This window comes from Amphimedon queenslandica, unplaced genomic scaffold (genome assembly GCF_000090795.2).
Source record: "Amphimedon queenslandica unplaced genomic scaffold, v1.1 AMPQUscaffold_12995, whole genome shotgun sequence".
Taxonomy (NCBI): Eukaryota; Metazoa; Porifera; class Demospongiae; order Haplosclerida; family Niphatidae; genus Amphimedon; species Amphimedon queenslandica.
This window is the reverse complement of record NW_003546769.1, coordinates 43559-65692: the sequence shown is the minus strand read 5'-3', so window position 1 is coordinate 65692 and position 22134 is coordinate 43559. Positions and strand designations below refer to the sequence as shown.

At 36.3% G+C, this 22134-nt stretch overlaps 9 protein-coding genes across 9 annotated transcripts; 4 read left to right on the top strand and 5 right to left on the bottom strand.

The window, feature by feature from the left end:
- The first annotated feature begins 2567 nt into the window (after nt 1–2567).
- On the top strand, nt 2568–3587 carry LOC109585868 (uncharacterized). The gene is made up of 4 exons (XM_020002017.1): nt 2568–3055; nt 3111–3211; nt 3258–3469; nt 3524–3587. The coding sequence occupies exons 1-4, from the start codon at nt 2734–2736 to the stop codon at nt 3558–3560; spliced, it is 672 nt and encodes a 223-aa protein (XP_019857576.1). The 5' UTR covers nt 2568–2733; the 3' UTR covers nt 3561–3587.
- On the bottom strand, nt 3514–5685 carry LOC109585855 (uncharacterized). The gene is made up of 3 exons (XM_020002001.1): nt 5336–5685; nt 5062–5237; nt 3514–4827 (listed from the first exon to the last, which is right to left on the bottom strand). Exons 1-3 carry the CDS (start codon nt 5683–5685, stop codon nt 3767–3769), a joined length of 1587 nt encoding a protein of 528 aa, XP_019857560.1. The 3' UTR covers nt 3514–3766.
- Nucleotides 5686–6534: 849 nt separating this feature from the next.
- LOC109585867 (uncharacterized) lies at nt 6535–7764 on the top strand. Its single transcript, XM_020002016.1, has 4 exons — nt 6535–7167; nt 7216–7322; nt 7376–7608; nt 7660–7764. Exons 1-4 carry the CDS (start codon nt 6873–6875, stop codon nt 7679–7681), a joined length of 657 nt encoding a protein of 218 aa, XP_019857575.1. The 5' UTR covers nt 6535–6872; the 3' UTR covers nt 7682–7764.
- Nucleotides 7765–7809: 45 nt separating this feature from the next.
- On the bottom strand, nt 7810–9649 carry LOC109585866 (uncharacterized). The gene is made up of 2 exons (XM_020002015.1): nt 8947–9649; nt 7810–8889 (listed from the first exon to the last, which is right to left on the bottom strand). Exons 1-2 carry the CDS (start codon nt 9617–9619, stop codon nt 7880–7882), a joined length of 1683 nt encoding a protein of 560 aa, XP_019857574.1. The 5' UTR covers nt 9620–9649; the 3' UTR covers nt 7810–7879.
- Nucleotides 9650–10534: 885 nt separating this feature from the next.
- On the top strand, nt 10535–11768 carry LOC109585865 (uncharacterized). The gene is made up of 4 exons (XM_020002014.1): nt 10535–11193; nt 11248–11354; nt 11408–11641; nt 11702–11768. Exons 1-3 carry the CDS (start codon nt 10851–10853, stop codon nt 11600–11602), a joined length of 645 nt encoding a protein of 214 aa, XP_019857573.1. The 5' UTR covers nt 10535–10850; the 3' UTR covers nt 11603–11641; nt 11702–11768.
- LOC109585864 (uncharacterized) lies at nt 11751–13895 on the bottom strand. The gene is made up of 2 exons (XM_020002013.1): nt 13156–13895; nt 11751–12953 (listed from the first exon to the last, which is right to left on the bottom strand). The coding sequence occupies exons 1-2, from the start codon at nt 13790–13792 to the stop codon at nt 11941–11943; spliced, it is 1650 nt and encodes a 549-aa protein (XP_019857572.1). The 5' UTR covers nt 13793–13895; the 3' UTR covers nt 11751–11940.
- Nucleotides 13896–13940: 45 nt separating this feature from the next.
- Nucleotides 13941–16449, top strand: LOC109585863 (uncharacterized). Its single transcript, XM_020002012.1, has 4 exons — nt 13941–14571; nt 14769–14852; nt 15200–15289; nt 15348–16449. The coding sequence occupies exons 1-4, from the start codon at nt 13980–13982 to the stop codon at nt 16286–16288; spliced, it is 1707 nt and encodes a 568-aa protein (XP_019857571.1). The 5' UTR covers nt 13941–13979; the 3' UTR covers nt 16289–16449.
- Nucleotides 16305–18271, bottom strand: LOC105314327 (archaemetzincin-2-like). Its single transcript, XM_011408432.2, has 3 exons — nt 17779–18271; nt 17449–17674; nt 16305–16918 (listed from the first exon to the last, which is right to left on the bottom strand). Exons 1-3 carry the CDS (start codon nt 18237–18239, stop codon nt 16460–16462), a joined length of 1146 nt encoding a protein of 381 aa, XP_011406734.1. The 5' UTR covers nt 18240–18271; the 3' UTR covers nt 16305–16459.
- A 31-nt stretch (nt 18272–18302) lies between these two features.
- On the bottom strand, nt 18303–21165 carry LOC100633479 (uncharacterized). Its single transcript, XM_003389696.2, has 5 exons — nt 20603–21165; nt 19884–19904; nt 19675–19737; nt 19571–19594; nt 18303–19417 (listed from the first exon to the last, which is right to left on the bottom strand). The coding sequence occupies exons 1-5, from the start codon at nt 21126–21128 to the stop codon at nt 18399–18401; spliced, it is 1653 nt and encodes a 550-aa protein (XP_003389744.2). The 5' UTR covers nt 21129–21165; the 3' UTR covers nt 18303–18398.
- Between the last annotated feature and the right edge of the window lie 969 nt (nt 21166–22134).

Here is a 22134-nt window from a genome sequence, read left to right as displayed (position 1 = left end):
CTGCATTGGCAAGGAAGATTAATTTAAAGCCATTGGTTCCTCTGCCAAAGAAGAACAACTGATTGTGAACAATAACTTCAATGAGTAGATGTATTTAGGCACTTTTAGTATTGTTATTGTGCATTAGACAGTAGTTAGTGTTAGTTGAATAAAAATATTACTGCAAGAGTTTGTAGCATTATGGCTTTATAATGGTTCATACTATAAAGTATAACCACCATAGACCATTGCAATGGTTATAGTATGTACAGCCTTTGCAAGTAGTAATTTCTCATTTTCTGATACATATTGATGTTCTTATGCTGTGTAGAAAGTTTGAGTTGATTCCGACTTCAATTTTTCAAGTTATGGCTATTTAAGAAAATGCCCAAAATCTGAAAAATACCCAAGGCTATAGCCCATGGTTTTCCAAAAAATGGCTCTGAAATCACCCCCAATTTTTATTACATTTTCTGATACATATTGATGTACTTATGCTGTGTAGCAAGTTTGAGCTGATTCCAACTTCAATTTTCAAGTTACAGCCATTTTAAAAAAAATGCCAAAAAATTCTGAAAAATACCCAAGGCTATATAGCCCATGGTTTTTTCCAAAAAATGGCTCCAAAATCACCCCCAATTTTTATTACATTTTCTGATACATATTGATGCTCTTATGCTGTGTAGAAAGTTTGAGCTGATTCCAACTTCAATTTTTCAATTTACAGCCATTTTAAGAAAATGCCAAAATTCTAAAAAATACCCAAGGCTATAGCCCATGGTTTTTTCCAAAAAATGGCTCCGAAATTACCCCCAATTTTTATTACATTTTCTGATACATATTGATGTACTTATGCTGTGTAGCAAGTTTGAGCTGATTCTGACTTCAATTTTTCAATTTACAGCCATTTTAAGAAAATGCCAAAATTCTAAAAAATACCCAAGGCTATAGCCCATGGTTTTTTCCAAAAAATGGCTCCGAAATTACCCCCAACTTTTATTACATTTTCTGATACATATTGATGTACTTATGCTGTGTAGCAAGTTTGAGCTGATTCTGACTTCAATTTTTTGAGATACGGCCATTTTAAGAAAATGTCAAAATTCTGAAAAATACCCAAGGTTTTTTTCAAAAAATGGCTCCAAAATCATTGCAAATTTTTATTACATATTCTGATACATATTGATGCCCTTATGCTGTGTAGAAAGTTTAAGGTGATTTCGACTTCAATTTTTCAAGTTACGGCCATTTTTAAAAAACATCAAAATTCTGAAAAATACCCAAGGCTATGGCCCATGGTTTTTTCCAAAAAATGGCTCCAAAATCATCACAAATTTTATTAACTTTTCTGATACATATTAATGTACTTATGCTGTGTAGCAAGTTTGAGTTGATTCTGACTTCAATTTTTTAAGTTACGGCCATTTAAAAAAAACGCAAAAATTCTGAAAAGTACCCAAGGCTATAGCCCATGGTTCTTTCCAAAAAAGGCTCCGAAATCACCCCCCCATTTTTATTACATTTTCTGATACATATTGATGTTCTTATGTTCTGCAGAAAGTTTGAGCTGATTCTGACTTCAATTTTTAAAGTTACGGCCATTTTAAGAAAACGCCAAAATTCTGAAAAATACCCAAGGCTATAGCACATGGTTTTTTCGAAAAAATGGCTCCAAAATCACCCCCAATTTTTATTACATTTTCTGATACATATTGATGTACTTATGCTGTGTAGCAAGTTTGAGCTAATTCCGACTTCAATTTTTTGAGATACGGCCATTTTAAGAAAACATCAAAATTCTGAAAAATACCCAAGGCTATAACCCATGGTTTTTTTCAAAAAATGGCTCTGAAATCATTGCAAATTTTTATTACATTTTCTGATACATATTGATGTACTTATGCTGTGTAGCAAGTTTGAGCTAATTCCGACTTCAATTTTTTGAGATACGGCCATTTTAAGAAAACATCAAAATTTTGAAAAATACCCAAGGCTATAACCCATGGTTTTTTCCAAAAAATGGCTCTGAAATCATTGCAAATTTTTATTACATTTTCTGATACATATTGATGTACTTATGCTGTGTAGCAAGTTTGAGCTAATTCCGACTTCAATTTTTTGAGATACGGCCATTTTAAGAAAACATCAAAATTCTGAAAAATACCCAAGGCTATAACCCATGGTTTTTTCCAAAAAATGGCTCTGAAATCATTGCAAATTTTTATTACATTTTCTGATACATATTGATGTACTTATGCTGTGTAGCAAGTTTGAGCTAATTCCGACTTCAATTTTTTGAGATACGGCCATTTTAAGAAAACATCAAAATTCTGAAAAATACCCAAGGCTATAACCCATGGTTTTTTCCAAAAAATGGCTCTGAAATCATTGCAAATTTTTATTACATTTTCTGATACATATTGATGTACTTATGCTGTGTAAAATATACTGAAGCACAAGTCTACAGGATTAAGACAATGTTCATCATCGTTGCTCATCTCTCTATATCATAGTAGCCTAGTGAGGGGGAATCACAATTAACTGAGTAGTACTGTACTGTAGTACATTATATTACTATGCTTACAACCAGTCCGATGTTATCATAGTATCCACGGTTTCAATGTTATCATTAGGTTACTCACTGGTAGTCCACTGACAAGTCCCCTTTTACTATAACAGCCCTTGTTAGGTTGCTCTTCTTCCTTCCTCTTCCTCTCTCTCTCTCTCTCTCTCTCCCTTGACTCTGAACTACAAATGGCTAGTAGACTTGCTAAGACCAATTCTTCTGGAGATGATACTGTCACTAGATGGATATGGGTTGACTCACACAAGCAAGGCGATCTAATAAAAAGTCTGATTAAAAATAACTTGATTGAAGAGCAAGATATCAGCAATACCAAAACACTTGGCTATTTTAAGATTACAGCTAAAAGAGAGAACATGAAGAGAATACAAGATGCTATTACAAAGTTTAATCAGAGCTCTCAAATTGAGCCACTTATTCCTAACCAGGACACTCCACCTAAGGCAAGACTGGCATCTGCTACTCCACTTGATGCTATACTTGATGATAACTGTAAGCACAAACCTGTTTCAATCTCACTGCTATTATTATTATAATACTTTTATAGCAATACCAACAGTTAATATTGAGTTGACCTATACTTATGGTTGCATTGATGATGAAAAAACCATGGCCTGTCATCTTGTTGAAAGACTAAAAGCAATATCAGTTAAGTATTTATCACAATCAGTTTTATTTCATTCTTGCACTATAGCTTTATCAAAACCAACTACCGAACCTTGAGTGTAACGTCCAATTCATTCAAAAACCTCGTGAATTCGTCTTCAAGCCTGATCTCCAAGCTGATATAAAGCCTACCATTACAGTTTCTGCATGTTGTACTAATTTTGGTGACTCTCAGCCTGAAAACAACAATGTTGTTGTAGGAGATGTATATGACATATTGGCCAATTTGTTCCAGGAATAGTACGTTTAGTACAATATAAACATGAATTTATAGTTTGATATTATTTCTTGTAGTGTCATAAAAAAGGCCCAAGACAAAGCCAAATTGTAGTAGTAACAATAATTATAATAATAACAGTAAAAAAATAGTAAGAACACATAATAATAATAACAATAATAAAAATAATACATGTTAAGTTACACATAAACCTAGAGGTAGTTTTAGCAATTCAGTGTATAATCATTCATGTGCAAGTTTTTTATTAATCATATTAACATACTTGAACTATCAATAGTTTACCATACCACCCAAAAGTGTCAAACTGCTTGATTAAGACTACCTGATTCTTCATTACTTCTATTTCTGGTCTGTCTTGGTTTCTTAGCATTCCTACTCACAGATATACATGAACATACTAAGCAGCTCAACCCACACACAACCAGTAATAAGAATAAAACACCACCTGGCACTATACCTGCTGCTAAATACTGATTTTTATAGTCTTTATCGCAAAGTGGATATACTGTTAGATTCACTTCTCCACGAAAGCTACTGCTAGAAGTACCAAATATGTACCATCTATCATCAATGGAGTCATCACCGTCAGCATTGTTAGTACATTCCTGATCACTGATGATAATGGGAGGACATGATGGGCTCAGAATGCAAGAGCTTTCCTGATCATGTATCAAATACTCTGAAATATATCCTGAAATATTGACGGTTAAATCGACATTCATTATGTGAGAAATGACAAAGAATGAGAATGCATCTCTCTTCATGTTTAAGGAGAAATTATAAGTACCAGATTCATTAAGACACGGCGTAAAGTTGTAGGCATTCTGAGGTATATCACTTGGCAGTTTATACGGTCTAGCATGAATATAGTTAATGAAATCATCATGAGAGCTGAAAGTAGCCATTCTTACTGCACAATCACCTCCGTTGCTGTTTGTCAAATTAAAGGAAAAGTTCACAACACCTGTTCCATTAGCATTATAGAGTGGACTGGATACATCATAATATCTCAGGAATATGGGACGCTCGTCAGTAAACGTAAAAGCATGATTCACATGCTGCAATTCTTTGGATGACACGTTAAATCCGTTTTCTTGTATTTGGTATATCACTGTTCCGTTAGCATAAAAGCCATTGGCATTCTGGAGTGCTTCGATCTGTAATTTTTTGACAACATTAGACCTGTAGACTTCACCAATTTTGACAACCGTCCTAACTCCAACGGAATGATTTTGGCTGTATGTATCATTGATTGTCACGTGTGGGTAGTTAGGAAGGGTCAAGAGTATTAAGATGGGGATAAAGGTAACTATAGCAACAATACTGAGACAGAATGACAAACAACAAGTTCTTTTGCAACCTAAACAACAACAGGTAGAGGATAAGTAATCATTAAACAATTAATGGTTAGTGTGTGTGTACATGTACATTGTTACACATACACTGTATGATCTCATTGTTAGTGTATGCCCCTATTAGTATGTTCACATTCCATGATTTGTATTACATGTAATTTGGTTTTGTTTTTGTGCATGTTTTTTGACCGTCATAAATCACTTTATTAATTATTTTTTGTTTTATTATCATTACTTACGTATCTCCCAGTGAGTAGGTACTTGAATATTATGACGCTTCTGATAGTTGACAATCTCTTTTGGATATTTAAGACCACACTCCCTAAACCACTTCAAGACGTTATTCAAGCTTTCTTCATGAGCTCCAAAAGATGACAGGGTGACGTGATTCCTGCGTCGCTGTATCCTGTCAAAACTTTAAGTCTGAGATGATTTTTCAATACTTTGTAATCACTGTCGCTCATCGATGTCATGGCAACGGTTAGTGTCAGCCACAGGTCGAAATTTGGATACTTTTTATAAATTGCTTCTTTATCAGACTTTTTCATGATTGGGAGTCTTCTTAATATATTGGTCTTAATATGTTCATCCCTTGTACTGTAACGTAGTCTACTCAGGATAAGACGCAAAAGTGATGGAGCATCATTGAATTGTTGAGAGAGGACGTTGTAGAGAACATTAAATATGAGCTTTCCCCATTGATCCTTTGCATCCGTGACCTGCTCCTTATTGATACCCAGGCCAAATTCACACACATACTCGATACACAGCAACTGTTTATTGGTAAGACTATTGTTTAAGAGATCCAGTCGGTCTGGGACTGGAGATATAAGAGCACTTTCGTCTATACTTTTCTCATCCATTTGCACCAATTTCTGACCAATAGATTCTATTTTTGCCAATGCACTCATTGCTGACTGTGAAGGCAGGGAAAGGGAGGAGTTGTGAACCTCCTCTTCCTGGATCCATTATAAAAGCTGCACTATGTCTTTTTCTCTCTCTTGTTGTTTCTCATCAATAGACTCTCTCCTAACACAAGATGAGCTCCATTGTCTCAAGTTAGTTGCTGTCCACGGGTTAGACCTGCAGTCAGCTGCTACTGCTTCTTCACATCAATCTACACCTCGCTGGAGAAGAACCATCCTAGCACTGCTCCAGCCATTGCTCTGTCTCTACTATGCAGACTAGGCCTGCCTAAAAGTGTCTTCTGTTCAAGTTAAGAGAGAAGTCCCAGCGCCTCCCTACAGATATACTGCTTTCATCCTTTCCAATGGCAGATCTCATACTAACATTGTCTACTACATCATGGCTGACATGAGAGAAAAAGAAATTGAATCTATTTAGGAGGATAGCTGTCGTGTCCTTCTTTCCACAACATGATCAGTCTTCTACACTCACTCCTGCTAAGCTCCACGTTGCTTTGATGCTACAACATGTAGTCTTTAATTTGCAGCGATTCGATTCATACTTGCATGGTTACAAGGTTCAAGAGCTTTGCTTCACATGATCCAGTACTTGAGACGCCATTGCCATTAATACAGCCTACAAGCAGTAGAGATAATTTCTTATATTTTCTGACACATTGATGTCCTTGTGCTGTGTAGAAAGTTTGAGTCAATTCCGAGCTCCAAATTTTAAGTCACGACCATTTTAAGAAAACCCAAAAATTCAAAATACCCAAGGCTATAGATCTAGTCCATGTTTTTTTCCCAAAAAATGGCTCCGAAACCACTCCAAATTTTTATTTAAAATTTGGAGTGATTTCGTAAGTTTTTTAAACATTACAGAGCCTAATAGAGTTAGACAGTATAGTCTTGGTATATGGCTCATACTATACCACATAACCACGATACTACTGTAACCATTACCATGGCTAGTAGTTAACCAAAGACAAGTAGTAGAGTTTAAATTATACTTCTGGTAGGAGTTAACCCTTTGATCTTGATTTCAGCACTTTCAGTGTTATGATAAGATAAAGACATGTTCTCCTTTTCGCCCCTTATTTCTGTATCAGCTGGTATAGGGAGTAGAAGCTAGTTGCTAGTTCATAATGGCTGGAAAAGTGCAGAACATCAAAGATGGTGATGATGATGATGTGAGGAGGTGTCTATGGGTAGCTGAAGAAAAGGTTGATGATGTTAAAGAGGAAATAAGAAAGCACAAGTCTGTTCATATGACTGAGCCAAAAAAGTTAGAGTATTTTTGGTTGTCTGGTAAAAGGGAAGTGATTCGAAAGATCTGTCATGATTCTATAAAAGAGCCTATGTCTGCCACTCCTAGCGCTGGAAACAATAAAACTGGCTTAAGATGCTCAACAATGGATCCATTTGAAATACTATTAGAAAGTAAAGGTCATTGTTTGTAAGAAATATTTATATTTTAATATCATACAGGGAACTTGGGAATAACACTGAAGTGTCACTTCCCATTGGAGCCTGATGATGATACGTCTGCCAAAGTACAGCAAATAATTCAGAAGCTTTATGATATGCCAAACAGGGTATTTCCATTTCAGTGATGGTTGGTAGATCTATAGTTCTACATCTTCTGTAGGAATATGATGACCCTTCAATCATGTACAACATTGAGATTATTGAAGTGACCCCTGCTTGGTCCTATACCATACAAGGAGGGGATGGAGGGCTAGATGATGATGTGGGTCAGTATGAAAAGCGTATTATTGATGTCACCATTGTTGACAAAGATTTCCGAGATTGCCATTTAGTTTGCCCAGAAGTCTTGGAAGCGGATATTATTACAGTATTGAATGAAGTCTGGAAGAATCAGTATGTAGCTCAAATTAAAGCTAAAACCTCATTTCAATGTTTCTTTTGTAGTATCATTAGGTCTAAGCACTAGATTCTACTATGGAACCAAGACAAGTGAACCTAATTTTAAAATTAATTTCTTTTGATAAAAATAGGCTGATAAACATTACATAATAAATGAAACATTAAAATTTAATATTAACAATAATTATTACACATCACATGATTTAATAAAAATGTTCCTATTAGCAATAATAATAATAAACAGCAACAATAAAATAAATGGCAGTTACTTAGCATGTACTTGTCCTTTGGTTACTCCTGTTATTCTCTTTCTTCTGTTACGACGCTGACGACAATAAGCAACAATAATGATAAATAAAACAAAGAAAATAATTAATGTTAAGCCGCAGAGAGGAAGAGAGGATATCCAGTACTTTTGAGGATAGACTCTCTTCGTTATAAATGTAGCGAACAGATTCACTTTCCCTTCAAATCCAATAGTAGTGTTACCAAAAAGACACAAGTTACCACGATTGTTCTTATATCTGCTCTTTTTGGGATTTATCACGATAGAGCAATATTTATTTGATGAAGTAAGATGGCACTCATCAACTCTGTATTTTGCTGCATTTGAATATGCTGATATATTTCCTGAAATGCTGACAGTAACTTCAGTTTGATTAACTACAGCAAGAACAAAATAGAGCAGAGAATCACGCGGCAATGTTATCGAGAATGAATGAGTTCCATTACTACCATTATAACAATCTGAACTGTATACGAAACGAGGTGGATCATCTCGAGGATCTCTAGCAACACGTGTGTAGCTAATGTAATCGGAGTCATTAGAAAAACCAAACAATCTCATTGCACAAGAGACCCTGTCAGGATTGCTATTTACCAAATCGATAAATAAATTAAGAGTCCCTCCACCACTTGCTGTATAAATAGGCTCGTGACAATCGAAATATGAAATGGAGATGGGAAGAGAGGAATGACCAGAATGGCATTTATTATAAATGTATGGTAAGACCAGGAGATGCGTGCTAATATGATCTTCAGGTATGGCGTATACAGTAGCGTAGTCCAGCGTCAAGGAACTGACATCAACTAAATCTGTAATTGAAGTATCGAAGCAGTCCAATTTAATGGTAGTGTTGACACCAATTGGGTAGGTCTGATTCTGTGGGTCTTTTACATTGACGTCAATGGATGGAATGAACCATAGGTTCAAAATAATAGCAATCATCAGGGAACAAAGGATCAATAAAACTACCACAATAAAGCAACAGGTACCTAAAAAGGTATTAAAGAAGGATTAAAACATGAGTTATACTAAATTAACTAACTTACAAGTTTCCAATTGCCTTGAAACCTTGATACGATGTCTCTTACAGTAGTCTCGTAGCTTCTGTTGGTAGCTTGAACAGCCAGACTCTTGTAGCCAATCAGAGACAATACTGATGTCTCCCTCTGCATGAAGTGGTTTCTTCTCTAAGAGACGACAAACAAGGTCACAGCGATGCTTAATATCTACATGGCCTAACAATACCCCACCATTTTGCTCAGTATGAAACCTCTTGAATTTATTGTAATCACTTTCACTCATTGATATTACTGTGGTTGCTAGCGTGAGGATAATGTCGATTTGCTTGTAAACATCGTCGTCGTTAGGTGACGCAGAGCAAGGAAGCCCATTCATGTTGCATCCTAGTCTCTCCAGCATAAAGTATAAAAGATCCTCGGGATTTGTGTGATTCTGTTTTATGCCTCTTTCAAAAAGTTCAGAAAACGATTCATTCAATAGTGACTGGATTTGTACTTCATTCATGTCTAAGGCAAAGCGACAACAAACAGCAATAGCTTGTATTTGGTCTTTGGAAAGACCTCCCGCTCCCTTTCCACCCAATGTCTTCACTAGCTCATTGATGCCGGGATTAGATCTAGCCTGTTGTGGGGTTTCATCTTCACTTTTACCTTCTGATGACAATTTGTGATACTTTGCACTATAATCACCTTGTGCCATTATAAAAGATTAGCTCGTCACATGATCTACGGGAAAACAATCTAAACCCAGCCCCCCGAAAGCTCTAGCTAGCTTTTGAGAAGTCGCAGGCTCAGCAAGACCGCTTGGCCATGTCTCCTTCTCTCTCTTGTTGTTTGTCATCAATAGACTCTCTCCTAACACAAGATGAGCTCCATTGTCTCAAGTTAGTTGCTGTCCACGGGTTAGGCCTGCAGGCAGCTGCTACTGCTACAAACTTTACATCAATCTACACCTCCCTGGAGAAGAACCATCCTAGCACTGCTCCAGCCATTGCTCTATCTCTACTGTGCAGGCTAGGCCTGCCAGAGTGTCATCTCTTTAAGTTAAGAGAGAAGTCCCAGCGCCTCCCTACAGATATACTGCTCTGATCCTTTCCAATGGCAGATCTCATACTAACATTGTACTACATCATGACTGATATGAGAGAAAAGGAATTTAATCTATTCAGGAGGATAGCTATGGTGTCTTTCTGTCCACAACAAGATCAGTCTTCTACACTCACTCCTGCTAATCTCATTAGTCTGATGCTTCAACACAGTGTCTTTAATTCACAACGATTCGATTTTCATACTTGCATGGTTACAAGGTGTGTAAAAAGTTTGAGTCGATTCCGAGCTCTAATTTTCAAGTTATGGCCATTTTTAAAAATGGGCCAATTGTTGAAAAATACCCAAGGCTATAGCTCATAGTTTATTCCAAAAATGGCTCCAAAATCACTGCAAATTTTTATTATGTGACATTTTCTAATACATATTGATGTCCTTATGCTGTGTAGCAAGTTTGAGCTGATTCTAACTTCAATTTTTTGAGTTACGGCCATTTTAAGAAATTGCCAAAATTCTAAAAAATACCTAAGGCTATAACTCATGTTTTTTCCAAAAATGGCTCCAAAATCACCCCAAATTTTTATTACATTTTCTGATACATATTGATGTCCTTATGCTGCTGTGTATATACTGAGGCACAGGATTAACACGATTAACACAATGTTCATGATTATTGCCCATCTCTCTGTCATAGTAGTCTAATGAGGGGAATCACTATGGTCACATCTGGTCTGGTGTTTAAATCATATATCCACTGATAAAACTAGTTTCAATGTTATTAAGTTACACAATAGTAGCTGACAGGCCCCCTTTTTTCTATAACAGCCCTTGTTAGGTTGCTCTTCTTCCTCTCTCTCTCTCTCTCCCTTGACTCTGAACTACAAATGGCTGGACTTGCTAAGACCAATGATGCTGGAGATGATTCTGTTACACAATGGCTGTGGGTTGACTCGAAACACAAAGATCATGTATTAAAACACTTGGTCTCAAAAAAGTTAATAGATGAGAAAGACACCCGCAATCCCCAAACACTTAGCTATTTTAAGGTTACGACTAAAAGAGAGAACGTGGAGAAAATACAAGATGCTATTAGAGACATGAGTACAGTTAGAGACATGAATACAGTTTGGTTTCCTCAAGGTATGTCATATCCAACTGAGGACTGCACCCCTAAGGCAAGGCTGGCATCTACTACTCCACTTGCTGCTAAACTTGATGATGACTCACGTAAGTACATATAACTTATACTGTAGCTGATTTCAATGTCACTTGTTATTATAGAACCAGCCACTGTTACTATTGAGTTGACCTACACATACGGATGTTTAGATGGGACTTCAATAGAACCAATTGTAGCTGAGCTGATTAAAAGACTGAAAACTAGATCTGTAAGAAAACCCACAGTTAATATTATTATTACTAAAACTTAATTGTAAATTAGGTTTATAAGAGTGAAGAGTTTGCCAAAGGTGTAGTGTACAAAGTGACAGTCAATGAAAGCCCAAGGGAATTCGTCTTCATGCCTGCTCTACAACACACACCACCTATCATTATTGTATCTGCAGATATAGAAGGCTTTTGCCCATCAAAGCCAGATGCTGAAAATGATGTATATGAGATAGACTCTACTGAATGACATCAAAGCAGAGAAAACAATACCCTGTCTGGACTCTTGGTATGTTTGATGCAACAGATCATGAGGTTTGAATTGATTTTATTTTTTTTATTCTATTAGTGAAATAGAGAAGAAGAGTTCAGAAGCAAAAGGTAAAGACAAGAAGTAAAAACATTAAAAAATAAGAAGATAAGCATAATATAAATACAAAGTAAAGAACAGTAAATAATAATAATGATAATAATAATAGTAATAACAATAACTATTATGCATGTAGCAATAATAATAATTTTACTTAATTTTAGTATTATTATATTTGAAAGAGAGTTGGAAACTGATCGACAGCATTAGTTAGTGCACTAAACCACTTGCATTTCTTTAGCTCTAAATATACATTTATATAAACACACTAAGCAGCTCACCCCAAACACGACAAGTAATAACGACGAGACGACACCTGGTATTACACCAGCTGCAAAGTACCAATAGTTATACTCTTGATGGCAGAGGTGATGTGCTGTTACCCTCACTTCTCCGAGATCACTACTTGTAGAAGTACCAAATACCGTTACATACGGTATTTCATCATCGGCAGAATCATCATCATCCCTGCTAGTAGTACATTTCTCTTCACTACTGATGGTAATGTTAGACTGGCAAGAAGGATTGAGAGTACAAGAGCTTTCCTTTTCGAGTATAACATACTCAGAAATATATCCAGAAGTGTTGACAGTCAAACTGATGTTCTTTACGTGTGCGATGGCAAAGAAGGAGAAAGCATCTTCCTTCAGAGGGACTGAGTGTATACCAGACGTATTGATACACCCTGAAGAGTGGTAGGCAGCAAGTGGTACATGACGTGGGTCCCGAGTAGACCCAGTATAGTTTGTAAAATCAACTTGAGAGCTAAAAACAACCAACCTTGCAGCGCAACTTGCTCTGTTAATATTCGTCAAATCAAAGGAGATATTGACCTTTCCTTCTCCAGCAGCATTGTAGAGTGAAACCGACTGGTTAAATGCTAGAAATACAGGTACCTCATCGCTCAGAGCTCCATAAGGCCGACTTTCAAAGTCTAACTCTTTAAAGGACACGTGAAACTCATTCTCTTGCACAGCATCTATCACTGTACCGTTAGCATAATTATAGCCCTTCATATCATTCAGAGCTTCAATCTGCAAATCTTTGATAGATTTTGAGCTGTAATTCCCAATTTTGACGGTTGCCTTACCACCAACAAAAGTATGGTTGTCGCTAACATCGTTTGTGACAAGAGGATAGTTAGGAATAGTTAGAAATAATAAGATGCAGATAAAGCCAGGAACAGTGAAAATGCTGAGACCAAAAGACGAATAACAAGTTCTTTTGTAACCTAAATAAAAACAGGTAGAGGATAAATAATTATTAAACAATTAAAGGTTAGTGTGTGTGTACATATACATTGTGACACTAACAATGTATGAACCCATTGTCAGTGTATGCCCATTATTAGTTTATACACATTCCACTTTTGTATTTTTTAACAATTAATTTTAGTTGTTTTATCATTAATTTGACATTATTTACACACTTACATATTTCCCAGTGTATAGGTACTCTAATACTATGACGTTTCTGATAGTCGACGATCTCTTTTGGATAGCTGAGACCACAGTCCCTAAACCACTTCAAGACCTTATTCAAACTGTCTGGCTTGAATGGGGATTGATCATCAATGAGCTTTAAAAGATGGCAGGGAGATGCAATCCTGTCTTGAGCAATATGAGTCAAAGTACGACGTCTGTGGTACTTTTCCAATTTTTGATAATCGCTTTTGCACAGAAGACTACTGTTGCTCATCGATGTCATTGCAGCGGCCAGTGTCAGCCACATGTCAAACTTTTGATATTCTTCTGTAGATCTACACAGCGCGTCTTTATCTGACTTCTTCATGACAGGGAGTAATATGTTAGTCTTAATGGCCTCATTCCTTGTACTGTAGCGTATTCTATCTAGGAAAAGACGCAAGAGCTTAAGAGCATCATCTTTCGGTAGTTTCTCGTAGAGAGACTGGAATATGATCTGTTCTTGGTCATCCCTAGTGTCCTTCATACCCAGCCCTCGCTCACAGACTAGCTCAAAGCACTCCAACTGTTTTTCAGTAAGACTATCGCCCAGCAGATGCAGATCATGCAGATGTTCTGGACCTGGTAGCAAAGGTTCTTCTCCCATAGCTCTACCTCTAAATATGAGCAGCTTTAGCTGGATCAGCTAGCCGAGCAGCTAGCTCAGCCATAGCCTAGCTTAGCTAGCTGAGCCTGAGTCAGTTGTCAGTCTGCACGTCACCTGATTGTCATGTCATGTGATCGTATTAATTTTAATTTGTAGTCTAGAAAAATAGCTGCTGCAAAGCTTGAAGATGTCTCTTTCTCTCTCTTGTTGTTTGTCATCAATAGACTCTCTCCTAACACAAGATGAGCTCCATTGTCTCAAGTTAGTTGCTGTCCACGGGTTAGACCTGGAGTCAGCTGCTACTGCTACAAACTTCACATCAATCTACACCTCACTGGAGAAGAACCATCCTAGCACTGCTCCAGCCATTGCTCTGTCTCTACTATGCAGACTAGGCCTGCCTGAGTGTCTTCTGTTCAAGTTAAGAGAGAAGTCCCAGCGCCTCCCTACAGATATACTGCTCTCATCCTTTCCAATGGCAGATCTCATACTAACACTGTACTACATCATGGCTGATATGAGAGAAAAGGAATTCAATCTATTCAGGAGGATAGCTGTGGTGTCTTTCTTTCCACAGCAAGATCAGTCTTCTACACTCACTCCTGCTAATCTCATTGCCCTGATGCTTCAACATGGCGTCTTTAATTTGCAACAATTCGATTTCATATTCGCATGGTTACAAGGTTCAGGAGCTTTGCTTCACATCCAGTACTTAAGACGCCATTGTCATTCTCGGAATGTGAAGGAACCAAAATGGAGGACACTTTTACCATCAGTTGGTAAGGGGCAGTTGCTATTCATTATTTCATTTTCAATGCCAATTTGGCAATAGTGACACAAATAGACACAATGACACATTAATTGATGCCTAGACAGAGTAGTGACCCTTATCTTCCTTCCTCCCTCCTCTCTCTCTCTCTTTTTCTCTCTCTCTCTCTCTCCCCCTCTCTCTCTTTCTCTCTCTCTCTCTCTCTAGTCCAACAGGTGCACCATTTAATGCAATATTGTGACGAGAACAAAGTGTTTGATGTTAATTTTGTTCCTCCTCCACCAACAGCAGGTAATTCAACAACCATACACTTGTTGTCATTAGGTTAAGCTAAATTCTAATGCCCCAGCACCCTATCATGCTAACAATAGTGTTTACATTAACTTCAGTGACCCAATGGGACAAACTACTGTTTATAGTTTACCCATTTCTGGGCCAGTTATCATAATTTACAATTTTTTGAGGTTTCTGTTTTGACCTCTGGTTTCATACACTATTGGATTTAGATGTACCTGTATTGTAATGATATTATGATATATGCTATCTTATTACATTTGTTATGAGGTTATATTATACTAAGAATTCTGTCTCTCTATCTTCTCCTCTGATCATATTTCTATGTTTTCAATTTACTACAGGAGAATATCGTTATCTTGGACTGCCTCCAAAATATAGCGATGTCATGAAAGACAGTGACAATAACAATAATAATAATAATAAAAGAAAAAGTAATAATAATAATAGTATCACAAGCTATAATTAGTAACATTGTGTCTCTATTTTTAGACTCATCTCAGTTAAGATGTATTGTCTGTATAATAATCTCTATAGTGCTCACTGTGTTCATCATAATGACACTCACTCTGTTCTATTTCATGACTAATTGCAGTCAAGTGAGCTACACAGGAGCCAATGCCACAGTCCTCATTGATAATCCTTGTAACCTGAAACTGCTGACGATTAGCAAAGGCAGTATTAATGAGGACTATTCTACAACACTGTACATGAGTACAGCTGAATCAATAGACTATAGAGCTGACTCATTACCAGCTAGAGTTCACTGGAGTATGGTTACACCAAATGACAGCATTGGTCTTAACTATTATGATGCTGATTATCCAGTCTATACAGCCAAAGAAGGTCTACTACAATATAATATAACAGTATCAAGTACTAATGATGATAAAGGAGAGTGTTCCTTACAGTTATATCTGTTTGATTCTTTTGATGGTTATGCTTCCTTCCTCTCCACTGGTTGTTATTCCAGTTCTATCTCAACTCACTGCATCACTGGAGGGTCAGCTCAAACTCATTCCGTTACATTCTCTCTCCCTTCTCGTGGCTTTTACTTTGTTGGTTTAAAGAGTCAATCAACAGCATCTCTCATTGTCAGTATTACGGGAACTCTAACCTCATTTAGTCTCACCCCACCATATTTGGACAAGTGCCAACTGGACGATGATCACGACCGATGTACACTAGACAGTACTGGTTCTACCAATGGCCGTCATTACGTGTTCGCCGAGTCTCGTAGCACTGCTGTACAGAGTGTCCTCTCATCACTGTCCTGTGGAAACCTGATATCACTCTGTATCATGATACCAGTGATTGGGCTAACCTTATTCAGTGTATTAACAGTTATAACAATGATACTATGCAAGAGGAAGGAGGAGAAGAAGGAGAAAGATTTGGGCCTTTCCATGAAAAAGAAAACAGTTGTAGTGTAGTTCATCACATTAAAACTATACATCATTAAACTCACATTATTCAGTTGTAGCATTCAAGCATCATATCATTCCTTCATTCATTCATTTCATTAGTCAGAGACTGTATATATTGACATAGAAAAGGTTTGGTAGTTTTAGTTTTATAAAAAAAACTTTAAAAAAAAATTATTATTAATTATTAAAAGTGGCGATACATTCGTCAAGCCATTGAATAGATTTCTTAAAATACTCAGTCACACAAACTGACTCTCTTCCTTCCTGTTCAATCTCTTCTTCATTAGTAATGTCACCATTAGCTGTAGGACAATCAGTAACACTTCCATCAATAATGGGGTCACTAGTCTTCATTGTAAGTTCAGTATCTTCAGGCTTGCTGTCTTCATTACTAACTGAATCTGTCTTTAAAGCTTCTTCTATAAACTGGAGCAGTTTGGAGCACTCTTCTCTTAAAAGGACGTATCTTCTGCATACGTCAAATTTTAGGACTTTGTGTAGTTTCCTGAGACACACAGGACAAAGGAAGAGTGGTTGAGTGATTGCCTCATCAATGGTGGAGCTTTCATTCATTGAACAGTTGAAATAGAAGCAATGAGTGAGACCAAACAAGTGACCAATTTCATGAGATATCACCTAAAGAAAAAAAGCATAATAAAGTTCACTTTCTAATACATTTCCTGATACATATACATGTACTTATGTTCTCGGGCAAATTTCGCCAAAAATGAAAATTTGAGAATTCTCCATTTTTATTACATTTCCTGATACATATACATGTTCTTATGTTGCGTAGAAAGTTTGAGCTGATTCCGATCAAATTTGGATTTTTTACGAGCTTTTAAAGTTTCTCCAAAATCAAGCCAAAGTCCCTGTACTATAGTACATGGTCTCGGGCCAAATTTTGCTAAAAATGAAAAGTAGAGAATTCTCCATTTTTATTACATTTCTTGATACATATACATGTACTTATGTTGCGTAGAAAGTTTGAGCTGGTTCCAATCAAATTTGGATTTTTTACGAATTTTTAAAGTTGCTCCAAAATCAGACAAAAGTCCCTGTACTATAGTACATGGTCTCGGGCCAAATTTTGCTAAAAATGAAAAGTAGAGAATTCTCCATTTTTATTACATTTTCTGATACATATACATGGTCTAACAACTTACTCTAATTAATACCCACATGTTGTTAATCTGTTTCTTTAAATCAGATGCAGCTGGACTCTCTCCATCTAGCTGAGAATTAAAATGGCGTCCAAAACTACAAACGGCCAGTCCATCAGAGAAGGAAGCCTGGCCTAAAGTAAAGTTCCAATAAGGACTTGGATAAAGATCTACAAGTGTAATCCCAACTAAACAAAATGATTTAATTTGAGATTGAGATTTCATGTACCTAAGAAAATAAATTAAAGAATTAATAATTAAGAATTTAGAATAATTAAAATCACCGTAAAACTAATAATAATAAATTAATTAATATTATTATTATATTATTACTTAGTCACGTCTCCTACTAGCAGCTGTTCTCTCTGCGTTGTTCGATGAACTCGTTTAGTAATCTTCTTCACTCCTGATAGTTCCAATGGAGGCTGATCAAGAACCACTTCCATTCCAGTGAAATAAACTGAACAGAAACCAGCCAGTGACTCCAGCAATACTGTCTCTACTTGAGCCATGGGGTAGTCTGGAGAGGTATACGCTAAAGGTTGAAGGACAATGAGTCTTCTTTTTGATCTTTTGGGGTGAGCGAATTTGTAAGAACCAAAAATAACTTTCCATCTTTGATAGTTCTGTCTGTCTAGTATTGTAGTACCAGGTCCTGGTACTAGTGGAGTAAAGAGAGAAGAGCCAGTCATGTCTAGCATCCATTGTACAGGAGGCTCTAGCCTGTCTCGTCTCCTTAGCTCTTTCCTGTGGAGAAGAATTGGAGCAAAATCAGCTCTTGTCACAGCCGCCATTTTATAGGTGTGGTCAGTTATAAAATAATAAACTTACCCACGTGGTACCACGTGTCTCTAAAATTTTTGTTAAAAAATAATTTAAAATTCTAATGTCTATACAATCACACATAATTCAGTCATTCTCAAAAATAAAATATATAAACTAATACTATCACATCATATACAGTTAGAGTCGTATGGCCCCTCCTCCTTCAAGCAGTCGTAGAGAGAGCAGCAACAGAAGAGACAGCAACAGAGCAAACAAGAAGAAACACAAATAAATAAGAGGAGACTAACAGCAACTCCAGCAAAGAACGTAAAGACACGATAATTGTAAAACAGACCAGGACTATCAACAAAGGCAATATATCCCTCTTCAATCTGAACTGATGAATTGGTAACGTATAAACACGTCCTTTCATCAGTGATACAGAATGGACTGCATGAGCTTGTAATGGTACAGTTGTTAGTAATAGAGAAACCAGAGCAGACTTGAGTGGAGTCACTAGGAGCCTCATAATTCACTGCACTGCCTGATACAGTAACTGATAATGTAGTGCAGTAGGTACTGGAATAATTGTAACCAACGAAATAGATACCATCATTATTGATATGAAAGATCAGCTCAGAAGATAAGAAATCGTTTAAAGTTTCAAAACAAAACGAGGAGTTGTCGATGAACGTAGCCGAACTAGAATCTGCCGGACTAGGATCTGAAAATTTGTTTATCTCTTCGCTGGAATTGAATAAAAAGAGGTTTAAACAATCGTCAGGATCTGGTGGTTGCGGGAGTGGATAAGGACAAACACTTTCATTTTGAATTGTTACATTAACAGTATAGACCAATCTTGAACCAGCCAGTAACTGTATACCAGTAGTAATCTCCCTGTAATCAACAGACTGAGATCGAACAAATGAAGTATTCATTGGTATATAACTGAATGGACTCAATACTGTTGTACTAGTACTGGTTTCATCACAGGGAAAGGTGTGAACTGATAGAGGTGTGGTCAAGTTAGTTATTAATTCAATTTCTGTGGGATTGGTCACGTTTATAAAGTACTTATAGCTGGGTTGAGTTAGTATCAGTGGGTGGGGTGAAGTGGAGGAGGACTGGGGCTGAATAAAGAAAGTTACTGAATAAGAAACGAGAGCTGTTACTAGCAAAATAGCGGAAACAAACCCGAAAATAAAACCTGCAAAATAAACAACAACAACAATAATAACAATAACAATAATAATAATAATACTAATAACAATAGTAATTAACATCTTGCCAATGAAAAGAAGAGATTATTACTGCACTAAACACTGCAGCTCTTTATCTCAAAATAGTAATATACACTTACCTAGTATTATCTTTCTCTTATGCTCTAATAATAATAAAAATAAAAATAATAATAACAATAATAATAATGACAATAACAATAACAATAAAGAAATATACACTCACTTTTAACGTCTTTCTTGATGTCCTCATCTTCTTTTCTTATTATTACATCAGGAGGTTTTCTTCCTAAATAATAATAACAACAACAACAACAATAACAATAATAACAATAACAATAATAATAATAACAATAACAATAATAATAATAACAATAACAATAACAATAATAATAATAATCATAAATAATAGTAAACTAAATGCATTTAACATACCTCTCCATCTATTTCTTGTCACTGCAGCAACACATAAAGAAAGAGAGAGAGGGGGGGAGGGGGAGGGGGAGGGAGAGAGAGAGAGGGAGAGAGAGAGAGAGGGAGAGAGAGAGAGAGGGAGAGAGAGAGAGAGGGAGAGGAGGTTAGTTATTATTAAGTTACTACCAAATATGGTAAGCTCATTCTCTACTATACTAACTGACAGCCAATAGCAAAGGATGTTTACTAATTCCTAAAACAGTACAACATCACCAGATACTAATAATGATAATCATGATAATTTTACACAATAATACTACTCACTATACCATCAAGTACTTATTCTTGTCAACTGATATCTAAATATTATTATAATTACGTGTAAGTGTAATTTGAGCTTTTAGCACATTCAAACAGTTAGACAGAGCAATAGGGTAAGTGTTTACGAGAGGAATCAGTACAAGTGGCAACCAGCAGACAAAATAATAGCAGTAAAAACAAGCTCAAAATGATGTTAAGTTACTCAGTATGGGTATTATTATTTCTAGTCAATGATTGTCACATTGTTGTTCACAGGTTGAGCTAGTACCAGCTCCACCAAACACAAGAACACATTAAAGTGTAACATTATGAACCACTTGCCAAATAATATCTGGCAATAATTAACACTAGCAATAGCTATGGTACGTCTAATATTAATAATAATAATAATTATTATTATTATCATTATTAGTACTTACATGTGTTTGAGTTGTTAGAGTAATTCTCAATGATGGCTAGTTGATCTGGAGTGACGATTTCTCTCTGAAACATCATCATAACGAGATCAGTTATAGTATTAACGGTCTCGGGTGCTACTCCTAGATGATTCTCAATCAGATCATTGATCGCATCAAGTCTCGCTGATTCCTTCAAGTTGTAGAGTAACTCTACAGCTCTTAGTCTGCAGTCGACCCAAGGAAACTCATCTCTCATGCTAAACCGCCTCTTTCCATGATCCTGTAGAGAAGAATAGAGACTAGACTCGCAGGAGAATCGAGAGAGAACATGACAAGTAAAGGAGACTGCTCGTGAAGGATTGTTACGGAATGACTCATGATTGAAAAGTCCATCAAATAATTGGAAGAAGGTTAGTTCTCCGGCTCCTGATCCTATTCCAAACTCTAGCAGAGACAGTTTGAACAGTCGGACATAAGTGGAATCTATTTTACTGCTCAGAACAAGAACAGTTTCTTTGATATCAGTCTCGCTGCTTCGAGCCATCATTAGCTAGCTCCTGTGAAAGTAGGCGTGGCTGATAAGGGCGGGGCTTGTAGCTTAAAACAATAAATTAAAAATACTCATCATTATTGGCTAAAATTAAATTATATTTATTAGTATTATTATTTTATATTAAAGATTTTCCATTATAGCTAAAAGTCCAATAAGTACATCATTCTCTTCCATTTCAGTAACAGCTTCTTTGATTTCCCTCCACATATCAGGATTCCCTTTATCCTTCTTGTCCATCCATTCTCTTAATACACTACCCAGACACGTTAGGTCATCTCCTCCTTCTCCTCCAGCTGCTGGTCTGCTCACGTCTAATTGATCGGCAAGACCCGCCCACCGAGACCTCATCGGCTTTAGTACCTTTAATAACTGAGGCAATGTAGGAGCAGGTACACCTAATAATAATAACAATAATAATAATAATAAAATACACTTTTAAAAGCATGTAAAAAATCTAAATTTGATCGGAATCAGCTCAAACTTTTTACACAACATAAGTACATGTATATGTATCAGGAAATGTAATAAAAATGACAAATTCTCTACTTTTCATTTTTGGCAAAATTTGGTCCGAGACCATGTACTATAGTACAGGGACTTTGACCCGATTTTTGAGAAACTTTTAAAAGTCGTAAAAATTCCAAATTTGATCGGAATCAGCCCAAACTTTCTACACAACATAAGTACATGTATATGCATCAGGAAATGTAATAAAAATGACAAATTCTCTACTTTTCATTTTTGGCAAAATTTGGCCCGAGACCATGTACTATAGTACAGGGACTTTGGTCCAATTTTTGAGAAACTTTAAAAGCTTGTAAAAAATCTAAATTTAATCGGAACCAGCTCAAACTTTCTACGCAACATAAGTACATGTATATATATTAGGAAGTATAATAAAAACTGTGAATTCTCAACTTTTCAATTTTGGCAAAATTTGGCCGGAGACCTTGTACTATAGTACAGGGACTTTGGCCCAATTTTTAAAAGCTGAAAAAAA

Coding starts and splice junctions, on each gene's coding strand:
- LOC109585868 (XM_020002017.1), top strand. CDS start 2,734: ATGGCTAGTAGACTTGCTAAGACCAATTCTTCTGGAGATGATACTGTC. Junction 3,056..3,110: donor TGCTATACTTGATGATAACT/GTAAGCACAAAC, acceptor ATACTTTTATAG/CAATACCAACAGTTAATATT. Junction 3,212..3,257: donor AAAGACTAAAAGCAATATCA/GTTAAGTATTTA, acceptor CTTGCACTATAG/CTTTATCAAAACCAACTACC.
- LOC109585855 (XM_020002001.1), bottom strand. CDS start 5,685: ATGGATGAGAAAAGTATAGACGAAAGTGCTCTTATATCTCCAGTCCCA. Junction 5,238..5,335: donor AAAGAAGCAATTTATAAAAA/GTATCCAAATTT, acceptor TCAGACTTAAAG/TTTTGACAGGATACAGCGAC. Junction 4,828..5,061: donor ACCTACTCACTGGGAGATAC/GTAAGTAATGAT, acceptor GTTGTTGTTTAG/GTTGCAAAAGAACTTGTTGT.
- LOC109585867 (XM_020002016.1), top strand. CDS start 6,873: ATGGCTGGAAAAGTGCAGAACATCAAAGATGGTGATGATGATGATGTG. Junction 7,168..7,215: donor ATTTGAAATACTATTAGAAA/GTAAAGGTCATT, acceptor AATATCATACAG/GGAACTTGGGAATAACACTG. Junction 7,609..7,659: donor AATGAAGTCTGGAAGAATCA/GTATGTAGCTCA, acceptor TTTCTTTTGTAG/TATCATTAGGTCTAAGCACT.
- LOC109585866 (XM_020002015.1), bottom strand. CDS start 9,619: ATGGCACAAGGTGATTATAGTGCAAAGTATCACAAATTGTCATCAGAA. Junction 8,890..8,946: donor TTCAAGGCAATTGGAAACTT/GTAAGTTAGTTA, acceptor ATACCTTTTTAG/GTACCTGTTGCTTTATTGTG.
- LOC109585865 (XM_020002014.1), top strand. CDS start 10,851: ATGGCTGGACTTGCTAAGACCAATGATGCTGGAGATGATTCTGTTACA. Junction 11,194..11,247: donor TAAACTTGATGATGACTCAC/GTAAGTACATAT, acceptor TTGTTATTATAG/AACCAGCCACTGTTACTATT. Junction 11,355..11,407: donor AAAGACTGAAAACTAGATCT/GTAAGAAAACCC, acceptor ATTGTAAATTAG/GTTTATAAGAGTGAAGAGTT.
- LOC109585864 (XM_020002013.1), bottom strand. CDS start 13,792: ATGGGAGAAGAACCTTTGCTACCAGGTCCAGAACATCTGCATGATCTG. Junction 12,954..13,155: donor ACCTATACACTGGGAAATAT/GTAAGTGTGTAA, acceptor GTTTTTATTTAG/GTTACAAAAGAACTTGTTAT.
- LOC109585863 (XM_020002012.1), top strand. CDS start 13,980: ATGTCTCTTTCTCTCTCTTGTTGTTTGTCATCAATAGACTCTCTCCTA. Junction 14,853..15,199: donor TCCTCCTCCACCAACAGCAG/GTAATTCAACAA, acceptor AATTTACTACAG/GAGAATATCGTTATCTTGGA. Junction 15,290..15,347: donor TAATAATAATAAAAGAAAAA/GTAATAATAATA, acceptor CTCTATTTTTAG/ACTCATCTCAGTTAAGATGT.
- LOC105314327 (XM_011408432.2), bottom strand. CDS start 18,239: ATGGCGGCTGTGACAAGAGCTGATTTTGCTCCAATTCTTCTCCACAGG. Junction 17,675..17,778: donor CTAGTAGGAGACGTGACTAA/GTAATAATATAA, acceptor TTATTTTCTTAG/GTACATGAAATCTCAATCTC. Junction 16,919..17,448: donor ACATGTGGGTATTAATTAGA/GTAAGTTGTTAG, acceptor TTTTTTCTTTAG/GTGATATCTCATGAAATTGG.
- LOC100633479 (XM_003389696.2), bottom strand. CDS start 21,128: ATGATGGCTCGAAGCAGCGAGACTGATATCAAAGAAACTGTTCTTGTT. Junction 19,905..20,602: donor CTCTAACAACTCAAACACAT/GTAAGTACTAAT, acceptor GTGTTGCTGCAG/TGACAAGAAATAGATGGAGA. Junction 19,738..19,883: donor GACAAGAAATAGATGGAGAG/GTATGTTAAATG, acceptor ATTATTATTTAG/GAAGAAAACCTCCTGATGTA.